This window comes from Polypterus senegalus, chromosome 7 (genome assembly GCF_016835505.1).
Source record: "Polypterus senegalus isolate Bchr_013 chromosome 7, ASM1683550v1, whole genome shotgun sequence".
NCBI lineage: Eukaryota > Metazoa > Chordata > Cladistia > Polypteriformes > Polypteridae > Polypterus > Polypterus senegalus.
In genome coordinates, this window is record NC_053160.1 from 41,031,487 (window position 1) to 41,053,679 (window position 22,193).

The window sequence follows — 22,193 nt, forward strand, 5'->3', positions numbered from 1 at the left end:
AAGAGTAAAAGGAATATTTCAACATTCATTACTACTCCATTCCAGATCAAGATGATAACATAAAGCATGGACTGAAAAAAACATTTAAATATTTATCATAGTTATAATAATAATAATAATACATTTTACTTCATAGGTGCCTTTCTTAGCACTCAAGGTCCCCTTACAATAAAATTAAACAACATTAGTAAAATAAAAACAAGAGAGTGATAAATCAAAAAGCAATAATGAGCAAACAAACAAAGGTAACAGGTAGTAACAGTGTACAATTCAGAATTGGTATGCCAGTTTGAAAAGATAAGTTTTGAGGGGAGTTTTAAACTGTATTATTGAATCAAGCTGATGTATATGAGAGGGAACAGAATTCCAGAGTTGAGAAGCACTATGAGAGACGCTTGAGCTCCAATAGCACAGAGTCTGATGTGTGGTACAGAAAGTAGAGCTGCAGATGAAAATCAGAGTGAGTGAGACAAGTGTCAGTCTGGAGGAGATCAGTGAGGTTGTGGAGAGCTTTAAATGTTAAGAGCGGTATTTTGTATTGTATTCTGTAGTCATATTTCTTGTATGGTGCAATTTGGGTGAGCACAAGTTTGGTCATAAAGTTCCCCTTGGCAGTTTTAACTTAAATATATACCATGGGTGTATGTTAAAATAAAAAAAAAAACAATTTAGACTATGTTTAGGTGCAACAAAGCAATCTGGGAGTCAGTGGAAGGTGAATCCCTTTTATAGCCACTGTACATTTTGCACTCAGAAAATGGCAAATCTAAATAACATCCTGTTTCAAACTAGTTCAGCATTAGTGTGTAATTTTAAAACCTGCTACTTTTTAAACAACAATACTGAATTAATGAAGGGATGATACCAGTAGGATCATTTTTAATGCATTGCCTAGTGTTTTTCAAAATGTTTTCCTTCATCTTCCTGGATAGGAGCTTGTTAACACTGATCCAAAAGAGAATGCAGAATATGAAGGAAAAAAATCAAGAAATGTGCACTGCTGCTTAGAAGAGTGCATATTCAATTTATTCTCTCTTTGCTAAAATTGTGCCCAGATGTTTCCATCCTAAAGTAAAATAGGTTATGAATCACACGGGATATTCTGTGTGTGCTATTAATTCATTTAGGTTTAAGTTGCACATTGTCATAGAATGTATCATTTAGAATTTTAAAGTAAATTTAACTATCTTAACCTTTAGCTAAAATGGATGGAAATATTACCATCTTTAATTTGCACTGTTATGGCCTAGTTTTATTGGTTACAGTGTAATAATGCAGGATATAATGTAAGCCACAGTAGGTAACATACAATTAGTTAAACAATAACATTTGATGTCTACTTTGGAGAAAATCTGAGTGAGGTACAAGGAATTGAGCAGTTTCTGTCTCTGTCATCTGCTCTTTAGCTATTCCAAAATGGGTAGCATCTGCACAGTGCTGTTTCAGGTCAGATATCTCTCCATGGGTGACCAAAGCACCTCCATGGTAAGCGTTTTCATCCACGCTGACATTCTGTCTCCCACTTAAATCTAAGTATCATCAGCCTCTTCTATGAGCAGACAGATATTTAAAACTGTGAACTTCATAAGATCGCACGCGCTTAATCACAGGACTTTCAGAAAATTTCTCAATGAAATTGAATCTGAGTATAATGATGTCGTATATCGCAGTGAAGTTCGTTGGTTGAGTTGAGGCAAAGTGTTAAAACGTTTTTTTGACCTGCGGCACGAGATAGATATCTTCATGACTGAAAAATCAAAGCAACATCCTGAGCTTAGCGATCCCTTGTGACTATGGGATTTACCAATTTTGTGCAATTTAACGCAATATTTGAACAAACTCAATATAAAACTGCAAGAAAAAAACAAGTTTATCTGCCGTGTGTGCGGATCTGCATTTCAAGCTAAATTGAGACTTTTTCATGCAACACGCTGAAAGGAAGCAATTGGTGCATTTTCCGACGTGTTCTGCACTACGACAGGCACAGATGAATGTTCACTTAAAATGCATTGATTCTACCCAAAATATTCAATTTTCACCATTTTTTTCCTTTTTGTATCTATTATTTGTTTGTGCTGCTCTTTTTTTATTGCTGCTTGTGGCATTTTTTTTGGCTCTGAAACGTAACAAACCCAATTTGCTTGTGCTATTGAGTAACTAAACCTTGAAACCAAAATGTCTCAGGTAGTTTTTAAAAAGCTGTCTAGCAAATTAGGTCTCTCTGCAATGCTATGAAAAAGGGTGTTCTGTAAACATAGCCTTCTGTCTGCAGAGCTTTAATTGAAACCACAGCTTGTCAAAATAAAGTCTTCTATCTCATATGTGCTTTTAATAATTTCACACTAAATTCCTTATTTTATCAATAAGATGAGTGAATGAAAAGTACCTCATAACCTCAATCTTTGCTTTTCTCAGAGTCAGCATGTTTCACATCTGTATGATCACTTGTAACAAAAACTGTACTATTTGATGTTGGTCAGTTACTGTACTTACTGTAAAACACTATATAATAGAATGTTTATAGAATTCTGCATGATTTGAAATAATTCTTGACAGTAGTGCAACACTGCTCTATTATTTTAGTATATAGATTCATGTGTGCTTTGAATTGTTGATTCCTTGTTGGCAAAGGCTGTCAAGAATCAGTTTGCTTTGACTGCCATTGTTGATTATCAAATGATTCCTGAACATGGGTTGGGTATGTTACTGGTATTGTTCATCTTGAGAAAAAGTGCACAGTTGTGTTTTGACAGGCGATGGTTTCAGAAAATACAATAATTTCTATACTTGTTTGTTTTTCACAGGTGAAACCCCTGCATATCATTATGGAACACACTACTCATCTGCGATGATTGTGGCTTCCTACTTGGTTAGAATGGAACCCTTTACGCAGATCTTCCTGCGACTTCAGGTAAAAGAAAGCCTTTTAAAGTGTCGTTAAAATTGTATGTGTGTTTACTGTACTCTCATATGGGCTTAAAATGGAAAAGGACAAATTGATTGTAATTGCCTATACCACACTGCTAGCACATAGATTTATCTTGCTCATCTGGCAGAATCCCAGCCCACCTGTAATAAGTCGGTGGGTAACTGATGTTCTATACTATTTGAAATTGGAAAAACTCAAATTCTTGCTTAGAGGATCTGTTCAAAACTTTTTTAAAATATGTCAAAAGTCAATGCATTAAACCTTGTTTCAAACCGTGATAACAGAATCAGTACTATGAAGTGTTTGAGAGTTTTTTTTTACCTGCCTAGATATAACTATTATTTTTTGTGATTTAAATGCACAGGGTGGCCATTTTGACCTCGCAGATAGAATGTTTCACAGTGTTCGGGAAGCGTGGCTTTCAGCTTCCAAGCATAACATGGCAGATGTTAAAGAGCTTATTCCCGAGTTTTTCTACCTTCCTGAATTTCTGCTCAATTCTAACAATTTTGATCTAGGTGAGAGCCTTTATTTATATGCTGCACTTCTAATAAACAAGATATGTGGCTTAATGTTTCTTCTGCATGCTGACTTTATTACTCTTGACTTGTAAACGTCAAATTCAGAAATATTTTGCTGTGTCACTTACATTTTTCTGATCAACTGATAGACAGTTATCATCTGAACTTGCTTTAACCTACTTCTTTCTTCTTTTCTTGGGAAAAGTGTGCAAAATCCTAGATTCTCTGGGATAGGCTGAATACCAAAACCATTTAGGATGCTGAGTTTGAAACAATACATCTTATTTTTTCACAACTATATCAAAAATATACAAATACTACAGTATTTATTAGCATGACCTATATTCAAAAAGTTATTTATAAAAATAATTATTTTTGCATCATTCATCAGAATCAGACTTGTCATAAGGGCTAACATAAAAGAAAAGAAATGAGCAAAGAATTAAAATTAGCATGGTGACAGTGACACATTTTTCTCCAATTTAGTGCTCTAGCTCTGTCCCATCTGTTTTTGAGCCACTGTGGAGCATTAAAAATTAAGTCTTGCTCCTACCCATACCTTCTCTTCCTCATTCACCTGAAGTGAGAAAAAAGGAGTACTGCATCCTGAACTCTCGCTTTATCATGCTAACTACCATATGCAGTGGTGTGAGACAGTACCAGACCCCACTGCCTGTACACTTGCCTCATCTCATCGACAGCACAGTAAAAATAAGAAAGACACAGTTCTTCTCATGCACTTGCTCTGCCTCACTTACCCTAATGTGTACTGATGCAAGAAAGCAGTGGATGTGTACCTGTTATTCTCTTACTCTCTCATACTCACCCTAGTGTGAGAAAAACCAAAAACCTCTCATTCTGTGATCATACTCCATCTTATCCATCATAGGGTGAGACCTGTCCTTCTTGAAATGTTGCTCTTTCTTATTACTTTATGCACCTTTTTTCTGTGTAGAATCTGGCTATTTCTTGATTAGACAAGGTGCTATGTCTGCTTCTATAGTAGTCTGAGTTGCTTCACAAAATACCATAATGTATGTTGTATTTAAAGCTATTAAGGTACGTTTTTTGTTTGAAGCTGCTGGTGTATACAGTATACTACACATGTTATTGGTGTATGAAATGTACTTTCCCTGTACTTCATGGGCAATGCAAGTGTTTGTGTATAAGTATTTCACCATACACGAGTTTCCAGTAGGGTCAGGAGCATATCCTGCATATATGACAAGATTTTATTGCAGTTATATTTACATATTTTATTTTCCATATTCACTTTCAGATAAAACCTAATAGGAAGGAACCTATAAATATATTTAAAGTTAGCTTTGCCACATTACAACTAATGACCATGTGCGCCATACATACACGTATACATGCATATTCATTCCTGAGAATGAGCAAATGTGTACATTGTATATGTATGATTTTTGTACTTATTATCTGAAGAGTTCTTTTTCTGATTCTGTGCTTAAAACACTAGGGTTCAAACAGAATGGTACAAAGTTGGGAGATGTGATCCTACCTCCATGGGCTAAAGGAGATCCCAGGGAATTTATTCGTGTTCATCGTGAGGTATAGGGTTTTTTTCCCTTTAAAATGTTTAGGATGTGTTTGTTTATATGCCATGAAGTGTTTTTCTTCTTACTCCCTACCAGCATGTATATCTAGTTAATGTGCATGGAATTTTTAAACTGAATAATTCTTGTCTGCTTACGGATGGCAGTACTAAAAGGCAATGTTAATTTGGTTTAGTCTTACTGTGGTTCTGGAGGGTATAGTGTGGGTTCTTTATTCTTTTCTCTAATTCACATTCGATTTCACAGCCTTCTATGTTCTCTGCTTTCAGGCACTAGAATGTGACTATGTCAGCACACATCTACATGAATGGATTGATTTGATCTTTGGGTACAAACAGCAGGGTCCTCCAGCAGTGGAGGCAGTGAATGTCTTCCATCATCTCTTTTATGAGGGCCAAGTCGATATCTACAACATCAATGACCCTCTAAAGGAGACAGCCACAATAGGATTCATTAACAATTTTGGCCAAATACCAAAGCAGGTAAGATTTACAGCATTTAGAATGTGATTCTGTTATTAGGTTTTGTTTTATTACAAACATGGGATTCTCTTAACAAGATAGTGTTTTTTTAAAAGCGCATGATGTTTATAGAACTTTATGTTCCCATTTTATTTCAAGCACCTTACACCAAATACAGACAAATGATTAATAGGGAAATGACAAAAATAATTTTAAAAGCTGTTTGACGTTGAGCATTTTTATTACCTTATCATCCATTCCTGCATGTAAAGTCTAACAAATGAAGGATTTTATGGTGTGTTTTCTGGTGATGAAAAATAAGTGACAAAGTATAAAAGCAAAACATAATAAATTATTGGTGCTATCTCTAAATAAAATGACTTTCTCTGAAGGTTAGCATTTCTCACTATGATTAAAATGTACTGTAGTGCTATCCTGAGAATACCAACCAAGCTGTCTCCTAGAATGTAGCAGACTGTCTTTTGAAACAGAATGAAATTGTAATTTTAGATAATGTAATGCTAAATTCTTCTCCTTCCAGGATGTACTTTCAAAAAAGCTTTTAAAGTAATAACTAAAGTTTTTGTCAGAGCATATATTAGTTTTTCTCATGGTATTCACTGTCACAAGTATGAGTCGATCAATTGACATAGCCTTTGCTTTTTTAAGTGGCTGTGCTTGTCTGTTAGTTTTGCATTTGAAAATGGTTTCCTGTATTGATTTTGTTGTTATTCATTACAGCTTTTTAAAAAGCCTCATCCACCAAAGCGGGTTCGGAGCAGATCCAATGGAGAGGTTCCTGGTTTGCCTGCTCAGATAGGCTCTGTTGGATATAAGATTTTCTTCCATCATTTAGATAACTTAAGACCATCACTCACCCCTGTAAAAGGTAAGAAGTTATTAGTGTTCATATAAAAACATTACTCTTTCAATATTTCTAATCCAAATACAAAAGAAAAAAAGATTCTTCAGCAGTGGAGGCAGCTTATATGCCCTCTGCGCATCCACATGGTTTTCTTTTCTCATCTCTGCAAGACTTGTCTCTCTTGCCCTCCTTCTTCCTTCCTTGGGATTCTAGCCTTTACTTTCACTTCTGGGTTCACTCATCTGTGACAGAGAGCACTCGGAGGGGTCCTGGGCCACTATATCATAATGCTTTCTGACAGCCCATAGTTCCACTATACTTCTGAGATCTTGTATCCTTTTAAAACAAGAGGGCAGCCTAAATGTGTTCATGAACTGCATACCATTCTCTTTGCACACAAATGCATAGACTTTCATTGTGGTATACCTGCTGTAGTTGATTGAACTACTTTATAGATTACATTTTCTCCCAAACTGAAAAGTACTTTGTTTACTAAAAAATCTGGGGTGCAGATTGTATAGAAATCCTCATCTCTTCCTGGCCCAGTACTGCTCTTATCTGTAGAGTTTTTTTTTTCATGAATCCTATTTTGTTTTTTGGTTACATGCCGTAAACATGGCACTCCATACCAAACTGTTAAAAAGTATTACATGTCTTGAGATTCACCATCCACCCCATTTAAACAACATAAAATGGCAAAACATACTACAAACAGAATCAGATTGTACTGTGGGGAACAGCCCGGACACAGACAGACAGACAGACAGACAGACATTGTTAAAGTCACCACACATGCTTTATTTACACAGCAATAAAGTACCACAACCCAGTGCTCCCGCACCAATCACCCTCAGTCCAGGCCTCTGTCACAATGCCATTCTTTCACCGCCTCCACTCGTCCCCTCCAGGCTTCGTCCTCTTCCACCTGACTCCAGCTCATTAATGGTGGGAGGCGGCCCCTTTTATGTTCACCCAGACGTGCTCCAGGTGCCTCCCGATGAACTTCCGCCGGCGCTTCCTAGTGTGATGGAAGTGCCGGCTGAGCACCCGGAAGCACTCCGGTGTCCCTGGTATTCCTTTCCCCAGCACCTCCAGGTGTGGCGGAAGTGCTGACATCCAGGGCTTCTCAGGCATCCGGGTGCCCCCTGGTGGTGACCACGGGCCTCTATAGGGTTGCTCCATGCTCTGTTCCCGTGGTCCCCATACCAACCAGGGCGGCTGCCCTCTCGTGGTCCGGAGGAGGCGTAATCCCTCTTTTCCGGTTCTTCCAGGCCTCCCGGCTGGGTACTGCCCCCAGCCACTCGCCACAGTACATACACATTAAATATTTGCAACTTGTGTATTGTATTTATTTTTTACACTTCTGTTTGCTAAATGTGATGTAATGTGTAATTTTAGTGAGCATTCAAGCTGCAAATATTGTAGTTTTGGTATGAAACTTTCCAAGGAGTCTTTAATCTCAGGTTTCTATTCCTGTTTGTGTTATGCATGTATATATAGTATATAAATCTAAATATGTACTCAACAGCAGTGCACATACCAAGGATTAAAAATAATCTTATTGTTACACAAATGTACATGCAATACAACAGAGTAAATAGACCTGTTATTTACGCTGGAAAGTGCTGCAGCACATCATTCCTGCTCAAGGACAACAAACACATCAGTATACATGTTAAAAGCTTTTTCCATAAATTGCTAAATATAACTGCACTGCATATCAAAACCCAGTGCCACTCCAGTTCTTCTCAAGCCAGCAGAGGAATATTAGGCACACTTATCTTTAGCTGTATGAAAATGGACAGGATCTTTCTGATTAGCACATAGCTGATGATGGCACCACAGGCAAATTTACCAACAAGCAAGACATAGAATATGGGAAACATGTTACCCTACAGCCCTGCATACTTAAAGCTGAATTGCCTTGAATACCTTTTGTACATAAAGTAGCTATGTCACTGAAAACTCTTGTTAAAACAGCTTTTTCTTTTGGCATTATTACTGCACATACTCCCTTTATTGATCAGTGGTGTTCCTGCTCCCTTGAACTTTCTCTTAGTTTTAAAAAGCCAGGTCTCCAAAGCAGTACTTAAGCCACCTACAGTATCTGAGGGTCATCTAGTCCCATATGTTCCCCTCTGTGACTGTGTGTCCACAAGGGGCAAAGATGTGTTGCCACCTGTGGTCTTTCCTTCTTGGAATCACTCTTTAAGTTGATAGGGTGAGGCATCCTAACAGTAGCTGATTCACCTGCCCCCCTAGAGTCTGGGGGATTACATAAATCCCTTCAGGCTGCTCCTCTCTGTCTCTGTTATGTGTACCCCATGACCTTTTATTGGCATTTAGTAGGTCCTTTTCTGTAGCCAGTATCTACATCTGTCTCCTGTAGCAGCTACAAGTATTTGCAAGACTTATTCCTGCCTTGTGCCAACATGATAGTACATTTGGTCCTAGTGCTTTCTTGCCATGCAGTCACCCCCTCACAATTTGTTTAGTCAACACCCGTTTCTATCTAGAATTTATCTTCCTATTTTATTTCTAGGCCTTAGCTACACAGAAACCATAATCTTTGTAAAATTAAGAGCTGCAAATCTAAGTGCATAAAGCTCTTAATTATTGTATTTTATTTTGTTTTCATGTATTTCTGATTGCTGTTCTTTCTGAGCTCTCTGCTTTTATGCTTTACTATGATTTAATATGTATGGAATGAATTGTTGATATCCATAAATATAATATATTTATCCTATTAGTTTGGGTGATGCTTCTTTAAGCCTACATCAGATGTCTGTTGAGCTCTTTTTAAATTCCTGTATAAAAATACTTAATCAGTCCAGAAAACATATGCTGTTCTTTTTATATTTATATTTTCCTTTCCTAGAACTAAAAGACCCGGTGGGACAGATTGTCTGCACGGATAAAGGAATTCTAGCTGTTGAACAAAATAAGGTGCTCATACCTCCTGCATGGAACAAAACCTTTGCCTGGGGATATGCAGACCTCAGCTGCAGGCAGGCAAATTATGAATCAGATAAGGTGTGTTACGTTCAGTGTAGAGTAAACTTTAAACTTTATCATACAGCAGTTACCAGCTCTGATACTGGGTGACTGCAGTATCCTCTGCATTAAATTCCAATCTTCTTGGTTATGACTTATTATTTAAAATGGTAATTGAAACCATGACCTGCTGTGCCAGTAATTAGAGCAGAATCTGATATCACAGTTTACATATTGTCTGCATATTATTATTATTATTATTATTATTATTATTATTAATAAAAATTAGCCGCTTTCTTTTGCAGGCAGTCACTGTTTATGAGTGCTTGTCGGAATGGGGTCAGATCCTATGTGCTATTTGCCCAAATCCAAAACTGGTCATCACAGGAGGGACGAGCACTGCCATCTGTGTCTGGGAAATGGGAACTTCAAAAGAGAGAGCAAAAATGTTAACATTAAAACAGGTGAATGGATTCCATATTAAGCTTCATTTACTGCCTTAATTGTAGTGTTTGATTTATATGTTCTTTTAAGTTTTTTTTTATTTATATTGTAAAAAATCATCAAAGGTAATTTTAAATGACTTGCAGTGTTGGTATCTTATAACATTCATATGGAGTGAGAGGTAGGATATTATAATATAACTAGCATAAGGCTGCTGAGACATCTGATACCTTTGCATAAAGTTAAATATCAGTTATCATTGGTAAGCACCTTTTAGTTTTCAGATTACAGTGAATGATTTCAGTTAAAAAATGATTCGAGGACTGTGATGGACTGATTTTTCTATTCAGTGTCGATTCCTTCCTTGCTTGCAGTGCTGATGAGATTGGCTTTGTCTTTCTGCATCCTTGTAACAGTTTTAGTGGATCCAACAAAATGAAATAAAATGGAGATAAACTTGAGTGTATTATTCGCAGCTACCAAAAAGCACCTTGCTTACTGTAAACATTTGTGATAAATGTACCTAGGCTGAACACACTTAAAATGGTAATCATATGATGGAAAACACTGATAAAGCAAAGTGTTCCAGTATTTTTTTATTTTGATGTATCATTGATACATTCAGGATAGCTTTTGGCTATCTTAGTTTTGTTCACTTTTTTTTTGCTGTTTGTATAGTTAGTGGAATGTGTACAGCAGTGTTGACTTTGGTGGTATGTCACATGTGCTAATGTCGAAGCAGAACATTTATTGGAACTTGCATAATAAAATGCACCCCTTCCCTTCTACACTCCAGTATACTGTAAATGTTAGCACTGCTGCAGAAATTGTTCATGCCAAATGCTGCGTCCACAATTATGTTGAGTGTTTTTACAGTGTTACAATAAAGAAAGAGCTTATTTTAAGCCGTGAAATTTGCAAATGAAGTGCACCAGCTGATAGTAGTACATGAAGCTGATATATGCATATAATCAAAGAGAATGCAGAAAAGCAAGAAACCTCTGCTGAAATAGCTCAGTCCAATTGGCTAATGTCCTTTCAAGCTACTTTGTTTACTCCTGTTGTGACTCAACAAAGCAAGGGAAACTCAGACAAATATTCCTAAAAAAATTAAGAGGATGTGCAGCATCACCGAGTTTTCCTCCCACCCTAGCAATCTGGAACCTTTAGTAGTATTTGTGATCTGAGTGGCATTCAACACATTTGGCTTGTATATTTACTGTGTACTGAATAAATATTTGTGAAAAAATGTTATTGAGCTTTGTAAACCTCATGGTAATATTTGAAATACATTTTCTCAGTTTTAAAAAGGTTTAATGTCAATAAAATGTATTGTTTTTTTGCTTTTTTTCTTGGTTATTTAGTTAGAGTAATAAATTAATATATTTTTACCTATGGAAATATGATTTCAACTCTAATCTCAGTCGATAAAAAAAATTGCAGTGTTTTCCTGAATTTCACTTCAGTGATCACTATTTTAAAATGTCAAAAAAAATTGTAATCTTATTGTATCATAATCCATAGTGTTTGGATAACACGAGTAATTACATTAGTAATTACAAGCTATTGAGCCATAAAATTCTCCATATTCACAATGGTGAATATGCAGCTAATGCTACAGAATTACAAAGAGTAAAGCAATCTGAAAGTATTTACCAGTTTATTTAAGGGTAGAATTGGTTTCTGAATAGAAGCCTCTTGTAAAGCTATACTAAGTATTTTTACTCTGAAGATACAGTATACTGTACATAGATTAAATCGGGTCCTTGTAAATTCTTACCTTATCCGGAATCTTTCATCATACTAGCTCTATAAATCATTTGTCTGAAAATGAATTATAAGTCTTTGGACATGTTACTTTTCAGTCTGTTATGTCTTCCCATGACAATGGACCAATCTGTTCCCTTTTTTAGGGACCATCTTTTTAATAAAGCAGTTGTACTCCTTGATTTGCTGTGACCACCTTTCTTCTTACATAATTATTTTCTCAAACCTAACATTCATCCATTATATAAACTGATAGCATTATTACATTAATTGCAAATGTAGGTTGCAACAGAAAGATAACAAGCACTGATTACGCTTACTTATCAGATGTCAGTGGAATTAAGTAATATCAATTCAAGGAGAAATTGCAGAAAAGAAACATACATAAAAATACCATTTCCATTTGGTTTTATGCTTTGTATAGACTGATAATTAACTAGTTGTTGTACTGATGCTAGTTCCATCTCTGAAAATGAGGCACAAGGAGGAGCATTAAGGGTGAGTGATGCAAACTCCTTGTAAGGACTGGTATTGAACCGTTACTGCTGGTGCTATTTGCGCTATAACACTACAAGCATGCTGCCATATCTTCTGTGTTACTTCCAATGATATAGCATCAGAAGCTAATCATCTGCCTGTCTTGGTTATGAAATATTCCTGTGGAGTATTGGAAGGTTATTGAAGAGTGGGTCATATTTAGATTAAACATCACAGTCCATATTTTTCTTGTGATACATTGCATGTTACCCTTCTGTTTACCTCTCTGGATGCAATGGTTTTCCTTCCATATCCCCAAAACTTGCAGGTTAAGCCGATGTCACATTACATAACCTCCAGTCGGAGGAGATGTCAACTTTGACAAGCTGCAGTTCCTGATCTTGTTGCTTAAGCATGTCAGTTTACATGACTAGAATTGCAGGGAATGTCAAATTATGCGACAGCTTGATGACTTTTCAGCACATTTTCATCCTCCCAAACCATCACATGCTCGCCACTTTTTGTAACAGCCAACATGCTGAGGTTTAAAGTTTTTTTTTGTTTTTTTTTCTTTTTTCCATTCTGTTATGGTACTTAAAACGGGAGACATCAGACAGACAAGACTGTATTCTGTTTGTGAGAACTAAAACACCCAAGTTCTTTCTTCTTTATCGCTGCTCATCTAGAAGTACAATGCATATAATACATTCATTGATTGTAAGCTTTCAAGCACATAGATCCAAACCCTACGACTTAAAAATAAATTCAGACCTGTTTGATTATGTGGGGGCAAAACACAGACTCCCTAGAATACAGAGAGTCACTGGGTATGTTAGACTACAAGACTATCAGTAAAGGTATTCTACCACAACTGCCTGTGACTCGCTAAAATTTTATAAATTAAGTCTACAACTGCAAATCACTGGGAAATTCATATAATGTGACGTGGACCTTTGTTATTTTTATTTTATTGCATTTTCCTTCTGATGGTGTCTGTAGCGTAGTTGTTAGCAAAGTAATTGTGGGTTATTGAATTTTCTGAACTGTTGTTCTCAAGTTGTTTACTTGTAATGCAGTATTTCATCTACAATTATTGAAAAGATTACTAGAGAAAACTGTGTTGAACTTAGACGTTTATCAACAATACACTGACTTCTGAGAAAATCAAAACACACATCATAATGAAGTACAAATTGAAATTAATGTACTGATTTATTGCTTACAAACAAAACCATGCCCAGAGTTTATTTTCTCTGTTGTGAACTGCTAATCAGGCCTTTAAGAAAAATGGAACTGATTATGAAATGTGGAACAGTTTACCAAATTTTCATTAATTCTGAAACTGATTTTAACATCTAAATTGTTGCAGTAAGCAATTCCCAGGATTACTAACCTGCCTATGCTTGTTTTTCAGGCCCTGCTGGGACACACAGATGCGATCACATGTTTGACAGCCTCATCTGCATATCACATAATTGTCAGTGGATCTCGCGACCGGACCTGTATCATCTGGGATCTAAATAAATTGTCCTTTGTGACCCAGCTGAGAGGCCACAGGGCACCAGTCTCAGCACTTTGTATAAATGAATTAACAGTAAGTCTACCATTATATTTTCATTTCAGGTAGATCATGATTTGTCAAATTGGGTTGATAATGGTAAAATGTTGACTACTCATCTTTTGATTGTGTAGAATGTGCAGAAGGGGGAGGCCAGCCAGTTGGCCCCAGTCAGCAAAATGACCATGTCTGTTATGCATGGAACCTCCAATTCTTACGTTAACAAGGAATTATGTTGGCACGCTTTAGTCATGTAATGTATCTTAATATTGTAAGGTTTAATATTTGACTTTTATTGTGTTATAGTAGAAGAATCTGAGCTTGTGCTCATTCTAAATGCTATACAAAATAAATTGAAAATAATTAAATGTTCAAAACTTTATGTATGGGTTATGTATGTTTGCAAAAAAAAAAATCTAAAGTCCATGCCAACATACTTTTTAATGAAAGTGATTTATGTATATATCCCTAATTCTGATCCTTATTATGTTTATAGGGTTCCATTCAGTCAGCATTATGTGTTTAAGTATTTTCATGTGGACAGAGCTAAATCAGATATTTTTCATCCTCCTGAAAGTACAGTTGTTTACTACATTTTGAATTTCTAGAAAGTTGATTCTGTTCATCTGGACATAGTTTTTTTTCCGATACGTTTCATCACTCATCCTAGTGATTTCCTCAGTCTCAGTTGACTGCAGGTTTCTCCAATCTTATAAACAGTACCTTGGCCCAATGACCAAACAAGCACCGTTGACTAACAGTGGGCCAAGTGATCAATGATATACAAATTTTCCATTGATAAATGGCCATGAGTACCATTCACAGACAGTTGGGGAATGGCTGCAGTCACCGCATTGTAAGATGGTAGAGATGTATCCTTAGGCCTGACGAGGTAGCTCTTCTGTGTTGTGCCATCCGCTTCGCCAGTGGTTGTTTGGTTTCCCCGATGTATGATTCACGGCAATCCTCTTGGCATACATCGGGAAACCAAACAACCACTGGCGAAGCGGATGGCACAACACAGAAGAGCTACCTCGTCAGGTCAGGACTCCGCAGTCTATTTATATCTACAGGAGAGTGGTCACTCTTTCAGTGATGAAGATGTGCACATCCTGGACAGGGAGGAACGCTGGTTTGAATGAGGAGTCAAAGAGGCCATTTACGTGAAAAAGGAACGACCATCTCTGAACCGAGGAGGGGACCTAAGGGTACATCTCTCACTGGTGATTGCAGCCATTCCCCAACTCTCTGTGAATGATACTCATCGCCATTAATCAATGGACAATTTGCATATCATTGATCACACGGGTCATTGTTAGTCAACGGTGCTAGTTTGGTCATTAGGCCAAGGTACTGTTTATAAGGTTGGAGAAACCTGCAGTCAACTGAGACTGAGGAAGTCACTTGGATGAGTGATGAAACGTATTGGGAAAAAAACTATGTCCAGATTAACAGAATCAACTTTCTAGAATTTCCTTACATGGATTATTGAGCATGCATCGAGATACACTTTGAATGATTCTGCCATGCTGGATTTATAGATTACAACCTGAATCTTTTTATTTTTCTCAGGGAGATATTGTGTCATGTGCTGGGACATACATCCATGTGTGGAGCATCAATGGAAGTCCTGTTGTGAGCGTGAACACATTTACAGGAAAGAACCAGCAAATCTTGTGTTGCTGTGTGTCTGAGATGAATGAATGGGACACCCAGAATGTTATATTAACAGGACACTCAGATGGAGTTGTGCGGGTAAGTGCAACACGATTTTTGGTTTGCATATATGGTATATAATTTGGTAACAATTTCAGTAATTATTTTGATAACATAAAACAAGATAGGCAGAAATTTACCAATATGAACTAATGGGTATAGTATTTATAAAAGTCACTTATAGATGGAATGTAAACCTTATTTTGTTTGTTTGCATTACAACAGGGATGTCAAACTCAAATCCTGGAGGCTGACAATGGCAACAAGTCTTTGTTACAGCCACTTTCTTATGTACTAACCAGTTACTGCTGCTAACAGAGCACACGTTTTTTGGCATTAATTTTAAGATTCACAGTACTTAATTGGGCCTTGTGACAGACTGGATCCCTGTCCAGGGTTTGATCCTGTCTTCTATGAGTGCTTCCAGTGTAACTTTCAGGACCACCACCAGCCTTGAACTGATGTGAGAATATTATGTTATTTATTAGCAAGATAAACATGTAGCATTCATTTGTTGCATGTTGAAGAAATACCCTGTTAACAAAAGTATGCACTGTCTGTAGTGAGACTTCTGACCAAGTACGATAGCAAGCAGGCTCAGATACACTAAAATGTGTAATTTAAAAAAAAATAATAAGCCCCACTTGAGAGTTGAACAAAAGAAGACCAGTAAAATACAAAGCAAAGGAAAATATGTGCTGCCTGCCACTTGCAGCCTACCAGCCTTACTGTGACGTGGTGGGTGCCTCCTCAACTAGAGGACCCCAAAGAGCTGCAAAGAGCACTCTTTTCACGTTCACTCTTCTTTGCACACTCAGTTTTGTCAGCCTGTCCTCCTCCCATTCAGTTATGTCTCAACTAACCTCCTGACTCAAAGCTCAGTGGCCTACTAACAGGGAGAAGCCTTTAAGCCAAGTCCTGGGTGACTTTCTGGGCTGTTAAAAGAATTACAGGCCGGGTCAGGAATGCTCTCTGACGTCTTTTTCCTAGCACTCTCTCTGGTGGCCTAGGTGTACATGCATATTGGATTAGATTAGATTAGATAAACTTTATTAAACCCAAGGGGAAATTTAGATGCATACAACTGCTGAAAAATAAAAAACAACGAGAGAGATTCAAAGCACAAATTATACAATCAATCAATAAATAAAAAAAAATAATTGTATTTCAGTTACATTATAGTTGAACTGCCAAGCACGATTCATAATTCCCAGTCTATCAGTTTTCCATAACCCATTGTACTGGAGAGTGGGCTCCCTCCAGGAACCCCAAACTACACAAACTACTAACTACAGAACTGATAAAATATCTACTTCCTGGGTTTTTCTTGTTTTTCAACTAGTGTGGCATCCTGCATTGCCTCTGTCAACACCAACTTCTCACTGTCTATAATAAGCAAAGCCACCAGGCAGCCTATTACATCTCTAAAGCATGCAATTGAAATTATGTGTTGTTTTTGGTTTTTTTTTCCTTTAGTTTTGGAGGATGGAGTTTTTGCAAGTGCCGGAGACACCGGCCCCTGAGCCAGCTGAGATTCCAGATATGCCTGACTGCTGCTCAGAGGACAAGTTAGGTAATGAAGATAACCAAATGTGTCTGAATGTCTAGAATCTGTAAAATATACTTCTGTAAGTTTAATCTTTTAGTGTTCACTTTGACCCTGCTTGGTATAAACTACAATAAAACTTTGTACTTGGAGAACCTTCCTGAAGCTTGTCTTTGCACGTTGCATAAAATCAAATGCTAAATATTATAGAAGTTATTCATCACAGTGTTTTGTCACAGAAGATGAGAAGCTGTTGACATGTCTTTTCTATGAGATAAGGACTTCTTTTGTATTAATAAATTGAAAGAACATTCCGCTGGCAAAGATCTTAAAGTTTCCTGTGCCCTTTTATTGGGCAGGTGTATTTATTGTCATTGTTGGTTTACTTAAAAGCAACCAGAAGCTGGAGTTTAGCTGAATGTGAGCAGATGTGTGACTTCAAAGTTAAATGGCCTCAGTTTTTTGGATACCAAGTAAAAGTAGAAAGGAACTGAAATTAACATTCACTGGAGTATTTTGCATAGTTTCAACAATTCCACTAAATCTTAGAAACCATTTGCTCATCATATATTATTTTTTAAACCTTATAGTGTAGCTGCTGGTAATGATAATACTGGTGATGGTGTGTATCACCATGGTCTAGAGCAGGGGTGCCCAGTGTATTGATCGCGATCAACCGGTAAATCGTAAAGGTAGTGCAGGTAGATTAATGTTTACAAAAATGTTTTTTTGAATGCATCGCAGTCTGTATATCCTCCCTATGACCTTTGCCACTTGATTGACATACAGGGCGGCCAGTCTGAGATCTCTTCTCTTCTAACACACTGGGCATCCCACACGCACGATCAAACACGCAAGCTACTGCACAACTCTGGCTGTGATCTAGTTAGCCTTCCAGTTTATATCGACTAAAGAAGGGATTTTTTAAAAAATTTGTTTAGGGAGGGTATGGGCTGGATGTGGAATTGGAAGAGGATTTTATTTCTCACAATGTCAAAATCGTTTGTCTGATCTGTCAATCTATCATTGCTATTCCAAAGAACAAAAATGTGGAAAGGCACTTTCGAGCTGTTCATAAAAACTATGAAACTGACGTCCTTCCAAAAAGCGATCTTAGAAAGAGAAAGGAGAAGGAACTAAAATCGCAGTTAATCGGACAGCCGTCATTTTTCACTCAGCTGAATTCAAAAGCTCCTTGACTGCATTATTCGGCTCTACTTATTTATGCCAGTCAGCCTTTTCCCACATGAAGATTATTAAATCCAAATACTGTAGTGACCATAAATGTATTGAATTGTTATTGTGCCATAAAGGTTATTCAGTTATGCAAGGTACAACAACATATATTTTATGTATAAAGTATACTCTATATATACATATATATATATATATATATATATATAATCCATCCATTTTCCAACCCGCTGAATCCGAACACAGGGTCATGGAGGTCTGTTGGAGCCAATCCCAGCCAACACAGGGCACAAGGCAGGAACCAATCCCAAGCAGGGTGCCAACCCACCGCAGGACACACACAAAGCACACACTAGGGACAATTTAGATACGCCAATCCACCTAACCTGCATGTCTTTGGACTTTGGGAGGAAACCGGAGCACCCAGAGGAAACCTTTTTAATGTAGGTACATAATTTCAACCAGGTTATTTTAAAAGTAGCTTGCAAGCCGAAAAAGTGTGGGCACCCCTGGTCTAGAGACTAGGCAAGGTGAATCAGACTCACATCGTTTAATTCAGCTAATGCTGGCTTTGTGCCTGAGTAAAGAGATCTTATTAATGAATGTGTGTTGCTGGTGCTAAAACAAAGCACACTAAAAAGCACAAAATGCCAGTTAAAATCCAACTCACCTGTACTCAGCAGGCAATTAGAATACATTTGTCCTTAAAGATGATAGTTTATCCCATGATTTCTTCCTTTCTGGAGATTTCAATGAGATCTTTATTCTATTATGCTGTCTCTTTGGCAGAGGGAAGAGATGCTGCAGACGATGAAAGCAGTGACTCTGATGGAGATGAGCAGAGCCTCAACCAAGAGCCCAAAGCACAGTCAACCCAAAGTGAATCTGGCAGTGCTGTACACAGACCTAAAGGCTCAGTGGGAAGGCACGGGACCTCCTGGTCAGGAGACAGTGGATCAGATGACTCTCGGCGATGGTCAGACAACCTCAGCTCGGATGAAAAAGATGGATTTGTCTTCATATACTACTCAGATGGTCAGATCAGGGTTCCAGTGCAGTCCCACATGCAGTCAGTACCTCCAAGTACTGTGCATCCTCCATCACAGAGTCAGCCTCTTCAGCCTTGCCCAGCAGAGACCAGACCCTACAACCGACTCAAACCAGGTAAGAACAGGCCTCACATATGCAAAATGGCATTTTAACTAGCAACAGTTAACAGTATTTCTTTTTGTGTTAAGTTTGTTTTATTCCCTTTGTCTCCCGTGTTAATGGTTTTGTGCCTTCAAACTGTACTTGTTTTTTTGTTTTTTTTACTATTATGAAGCTTTATTATAGAGCTTTATATTTATCTGCAGGCTATCGATGGGAACGTCAGCTTGTCTTCAGAAGTAAACTGACTATGCACACTGCTTTTGAACGCAAGGATAATTCCCACCCTGCTGAGATCACAGCTATCGCCATATCCAAGTAAGACTTTTCTTAATGCTATATGTACATGAAAGTTGCTATTAACAGGAAGGAATTGTTTTTGATGTCATATGGCGTTCTTGTATTAGTTTAATATTTGGCTCAATCTGTTCAAGTGTCCACATAGCATTAGACCTTCTATTCTGAATATCTGCCTAAATTCATACATTTTAATATGAAACCTACTGTGTGTATATACTGGTATATGGATCAATACACTCGGAATATCCTGGAGTTATTACAGACTGTGCACTTCTGTTAATAACCTCCAGGGGGCATGTATGAGTTCAGATGGTCTTGGTCCTAGGGGGCGCTATTTAGCGTGGCCAGATTCTCCCTAAACCAAAATAGAATGGTGAAGTATTTTGCTGCTCATTTGTGTGGCCTGGCTGGGTGTCTTATAACAATATATATGAAAATACTCTGCACGGTGACAGCTGATTTTTATTGCAATCCATTTAATTTTAGGAAATCACTACCTGTAATTGATCAGATTGTTTAATTAGCTGGACATTTCTGAACTGTGAAATTTGACTTTGAATGATTTGTGTTTTTGCTTAAAAATAGTTTGCTTCCTTAATTAGTAGATACCAGAGTACACAACACGGACTGCCGAGAGACCACAGCTACTTGTCATGACCATGGCCACTAGTTAGTAAATGATGGTTTAAATAAGCAGAAAAAGCAGAAGGAAAAACATAATGATGATGAAAATCTTACAAATTCTGATAAAATTACAGTTTTGTAATTGTTAAATTGAATCCAAAACATAGAAACTGAGAAATAAAAAGCCAGGAACACTTTCCATTTTCATTCATAATGCATGCCTTTAAGACTTTGTGAGCATACAACTGAATGACTTGACATGTGGATTATATGGCACAAGTAACTTGATTTTTTTATGAACATTTCTGATATTGTTCGCTGTTGTCCAGCATTTGTTAAGTTGGCACCCTTTCTATCAGAAAAGTTTGTTATTCCATTCTGCATGAAAACATGAGATTCAAAACTTTTCTCTATCATCACTTCAAACTACTGTATATGGGGTAAGCCACATAAAAGGTAATTATCATTTTTGGGTTGAAGATCCCTTCAAGATTGGGCACTCAGGCTCATGTAACGTGTTCTTCTTGGGAACAATTGAGGTGCAGTCAGTAGGTCTTATGTACGCTCAGTCTGAGAGGGCTGCAGCCAGGGTTTGTGGGACACCATTCCAAAGTGATAATAATTACAACAGTATACGCCTTTTACAGTTTGTAGTTGCATTTCATTTGAACCCATGGTCCCCACTGCAGTCTTATTGTAAAACTGCCATGGCAAGAATGTGAAATATTTTAGTGCTGAAAATACTTTCAACATTTTGAGGTGTGCCAGCTGGGAACCAGTTACTGGGGGAATGAGTTCTATACTCCAGTAGGGAGGGAAACTACTGCTCTGGTAAGCTTCTGCATGCCAGTGTGTTAACGTAGGGGGAGCTGAGAGGATGGTAGACCAGTTAGGCATAGTGCCTTGGAATGACAAGAGTCAGGGGCACCAGTGCAAAGTAGAGCGAGCTTCAGGCGTGGTGGAAACAAGTGATGCTCTCCGAGGACATGGAGGATACACATTCCCAAGTTAACACACAGTCTAAAATAATTGTAGTCTTCATGGCTGGGAACACTGAACAAAAGGTGGTAAAAGGGCATTGGAGGCTGTTTTCCAGACCAAAGAAAGTGTCGTCCTCAACCTAGAGGTGACCACCAGTTGGGACACTTAATGTGCATTACGGCACAGGGGAAACTGACCTCAAAGTTTGGAGGTGAAATGCAGTCAAGTGTCCTCATGTTGATGGAATCTTCTAGGTTGTGTTTGAGACGGACTGATACAGAGAGGAGAAGAGAGATAGAGATATGATGTGCCTTTGTGGTATGTAGCCTTTAGGAAGGTGGGGTGCAGGACTTGTTTAGGGCGGACCACAGAATAGCAGAGGGTGTTTTTCCTCTGCCTGTATGTACTTTGTATTCTCTCATTTGTTTTTCATATGAGGGCTTAATATTACGATAAGGGCAACACTGTTGGATTCCTTGGCATTAGTCCAAATGTAGAGCGACGCACGCTGTCTGAAATGAGTGCCATTCTGTCCTCGGCTTCCACCAGGGACATGATGTTTATTACAGAGCTTCTACCTTCCTGTGACGTCTCGCTTTTCCTGCGAGTAGTTAGTAATCAGTGGTTAATACTCCTACCACACAGCTCCTGTGGCCTGAGTTCAAATCCTAACCCTGGTACTATCTGTGTGGAGCCTGCATGGTCTCCTCTTGTCTTCATGACTTTTCTCAGGTATTCTGATCTTATTCCATACCCCAAAGACATGCTTGGTAGATTGATTGCTGACTTTAACACGAGTGTGTCCAGTGAGGAAGTGGTACTTCACCCTGGGCTGTCTTGTGCTTCTTTGACTCAATGCTGGAACAAGTAGGTTGGGATTTCAGAGATACTGGAGAAGGTGCAGCTGATTTTGGACAGCCACTGGATCAGAGGTAACAAGTGTATACAGTAGCTTTGTTTCACATAGCCCAGTATGCCGAAGACTGGGAGGAAAGTGCAGAATTCAAGGCAAAATGAAAATGAATTAGACGGGTTAGGAATAACATGATAGACAAATCCTTCAAAGAAATGATGAACAAAGCGGCTGTAC

The 22,193-nt window shown here is 37.9% G+C and overlaps 1 protein-coding gene across 7 annotated transcripts in view; it reads left to right on the top strand.

Annotated features, from left to right (window-relative positions):
- wdfy3 (WD repeat and FYVE domain containing 3) overlaps nucleotides 1-22,193 on the top strand; it is a 335,886-nt gene that overhangs the window by 309,087 nt on the left and 4,606 nt on the right. For all 7 annotated transcript variants that reach the window (XM_039758522.1, XM_039758515.1, XM_039758516.1 and 4 more), the window contains 12 exons: nucleotides 2,805-2,911; nucleotides 3,294-3,447; nucleotides 4,931-5,022; nucleotides 5,297-5,509; nucleotides 6,230-6,377; nucleotides 9,232-9,386; nucleotides 9,653-9,811; nucleotides 13,450-13,629; nucleotides 15,166-15,348; nucleotides 16,786-16,882; nucleotides 18,839-19,213; nucleotides 19,405-19,516. In XM_039758522.1, coding sequence (XP_039614456.1) covers nucleotides 2,805-2,911; nucleotides 3,294-3,447; nucleotides 4,931-5,022; nucleotides 5,297-5,509; nucleotides 6,230-6,377; nucleotides 9,232-9,386; nucleotides 9,653-9,811; nucleotides 13,450-13,629; nucleotides 15,166-15,348; nucleotides 16,786-16,882; nucleotides 18,839-19,213; nucleotides 19,405-19,516 — 1,975 coding nt within the window. The remainder of the gene's footprint in view (nucleotides 1-2,804; nucleotides 2,912-3,293; nucleotides 3,448-4,930; nucleotides 5,023-5,296; nucleotides 5,510-6,229; nucleotides 6,378-9,231; nucleotides 9,387-9,652; nucleotides 9,812-13,449; nucleotides 13,630-15,165; nucleotides 15,349-16,785; nucleotides 16,883-18,838; nucleotides 19,214-19,404; nucleotides 19,517-22,193) is intronic.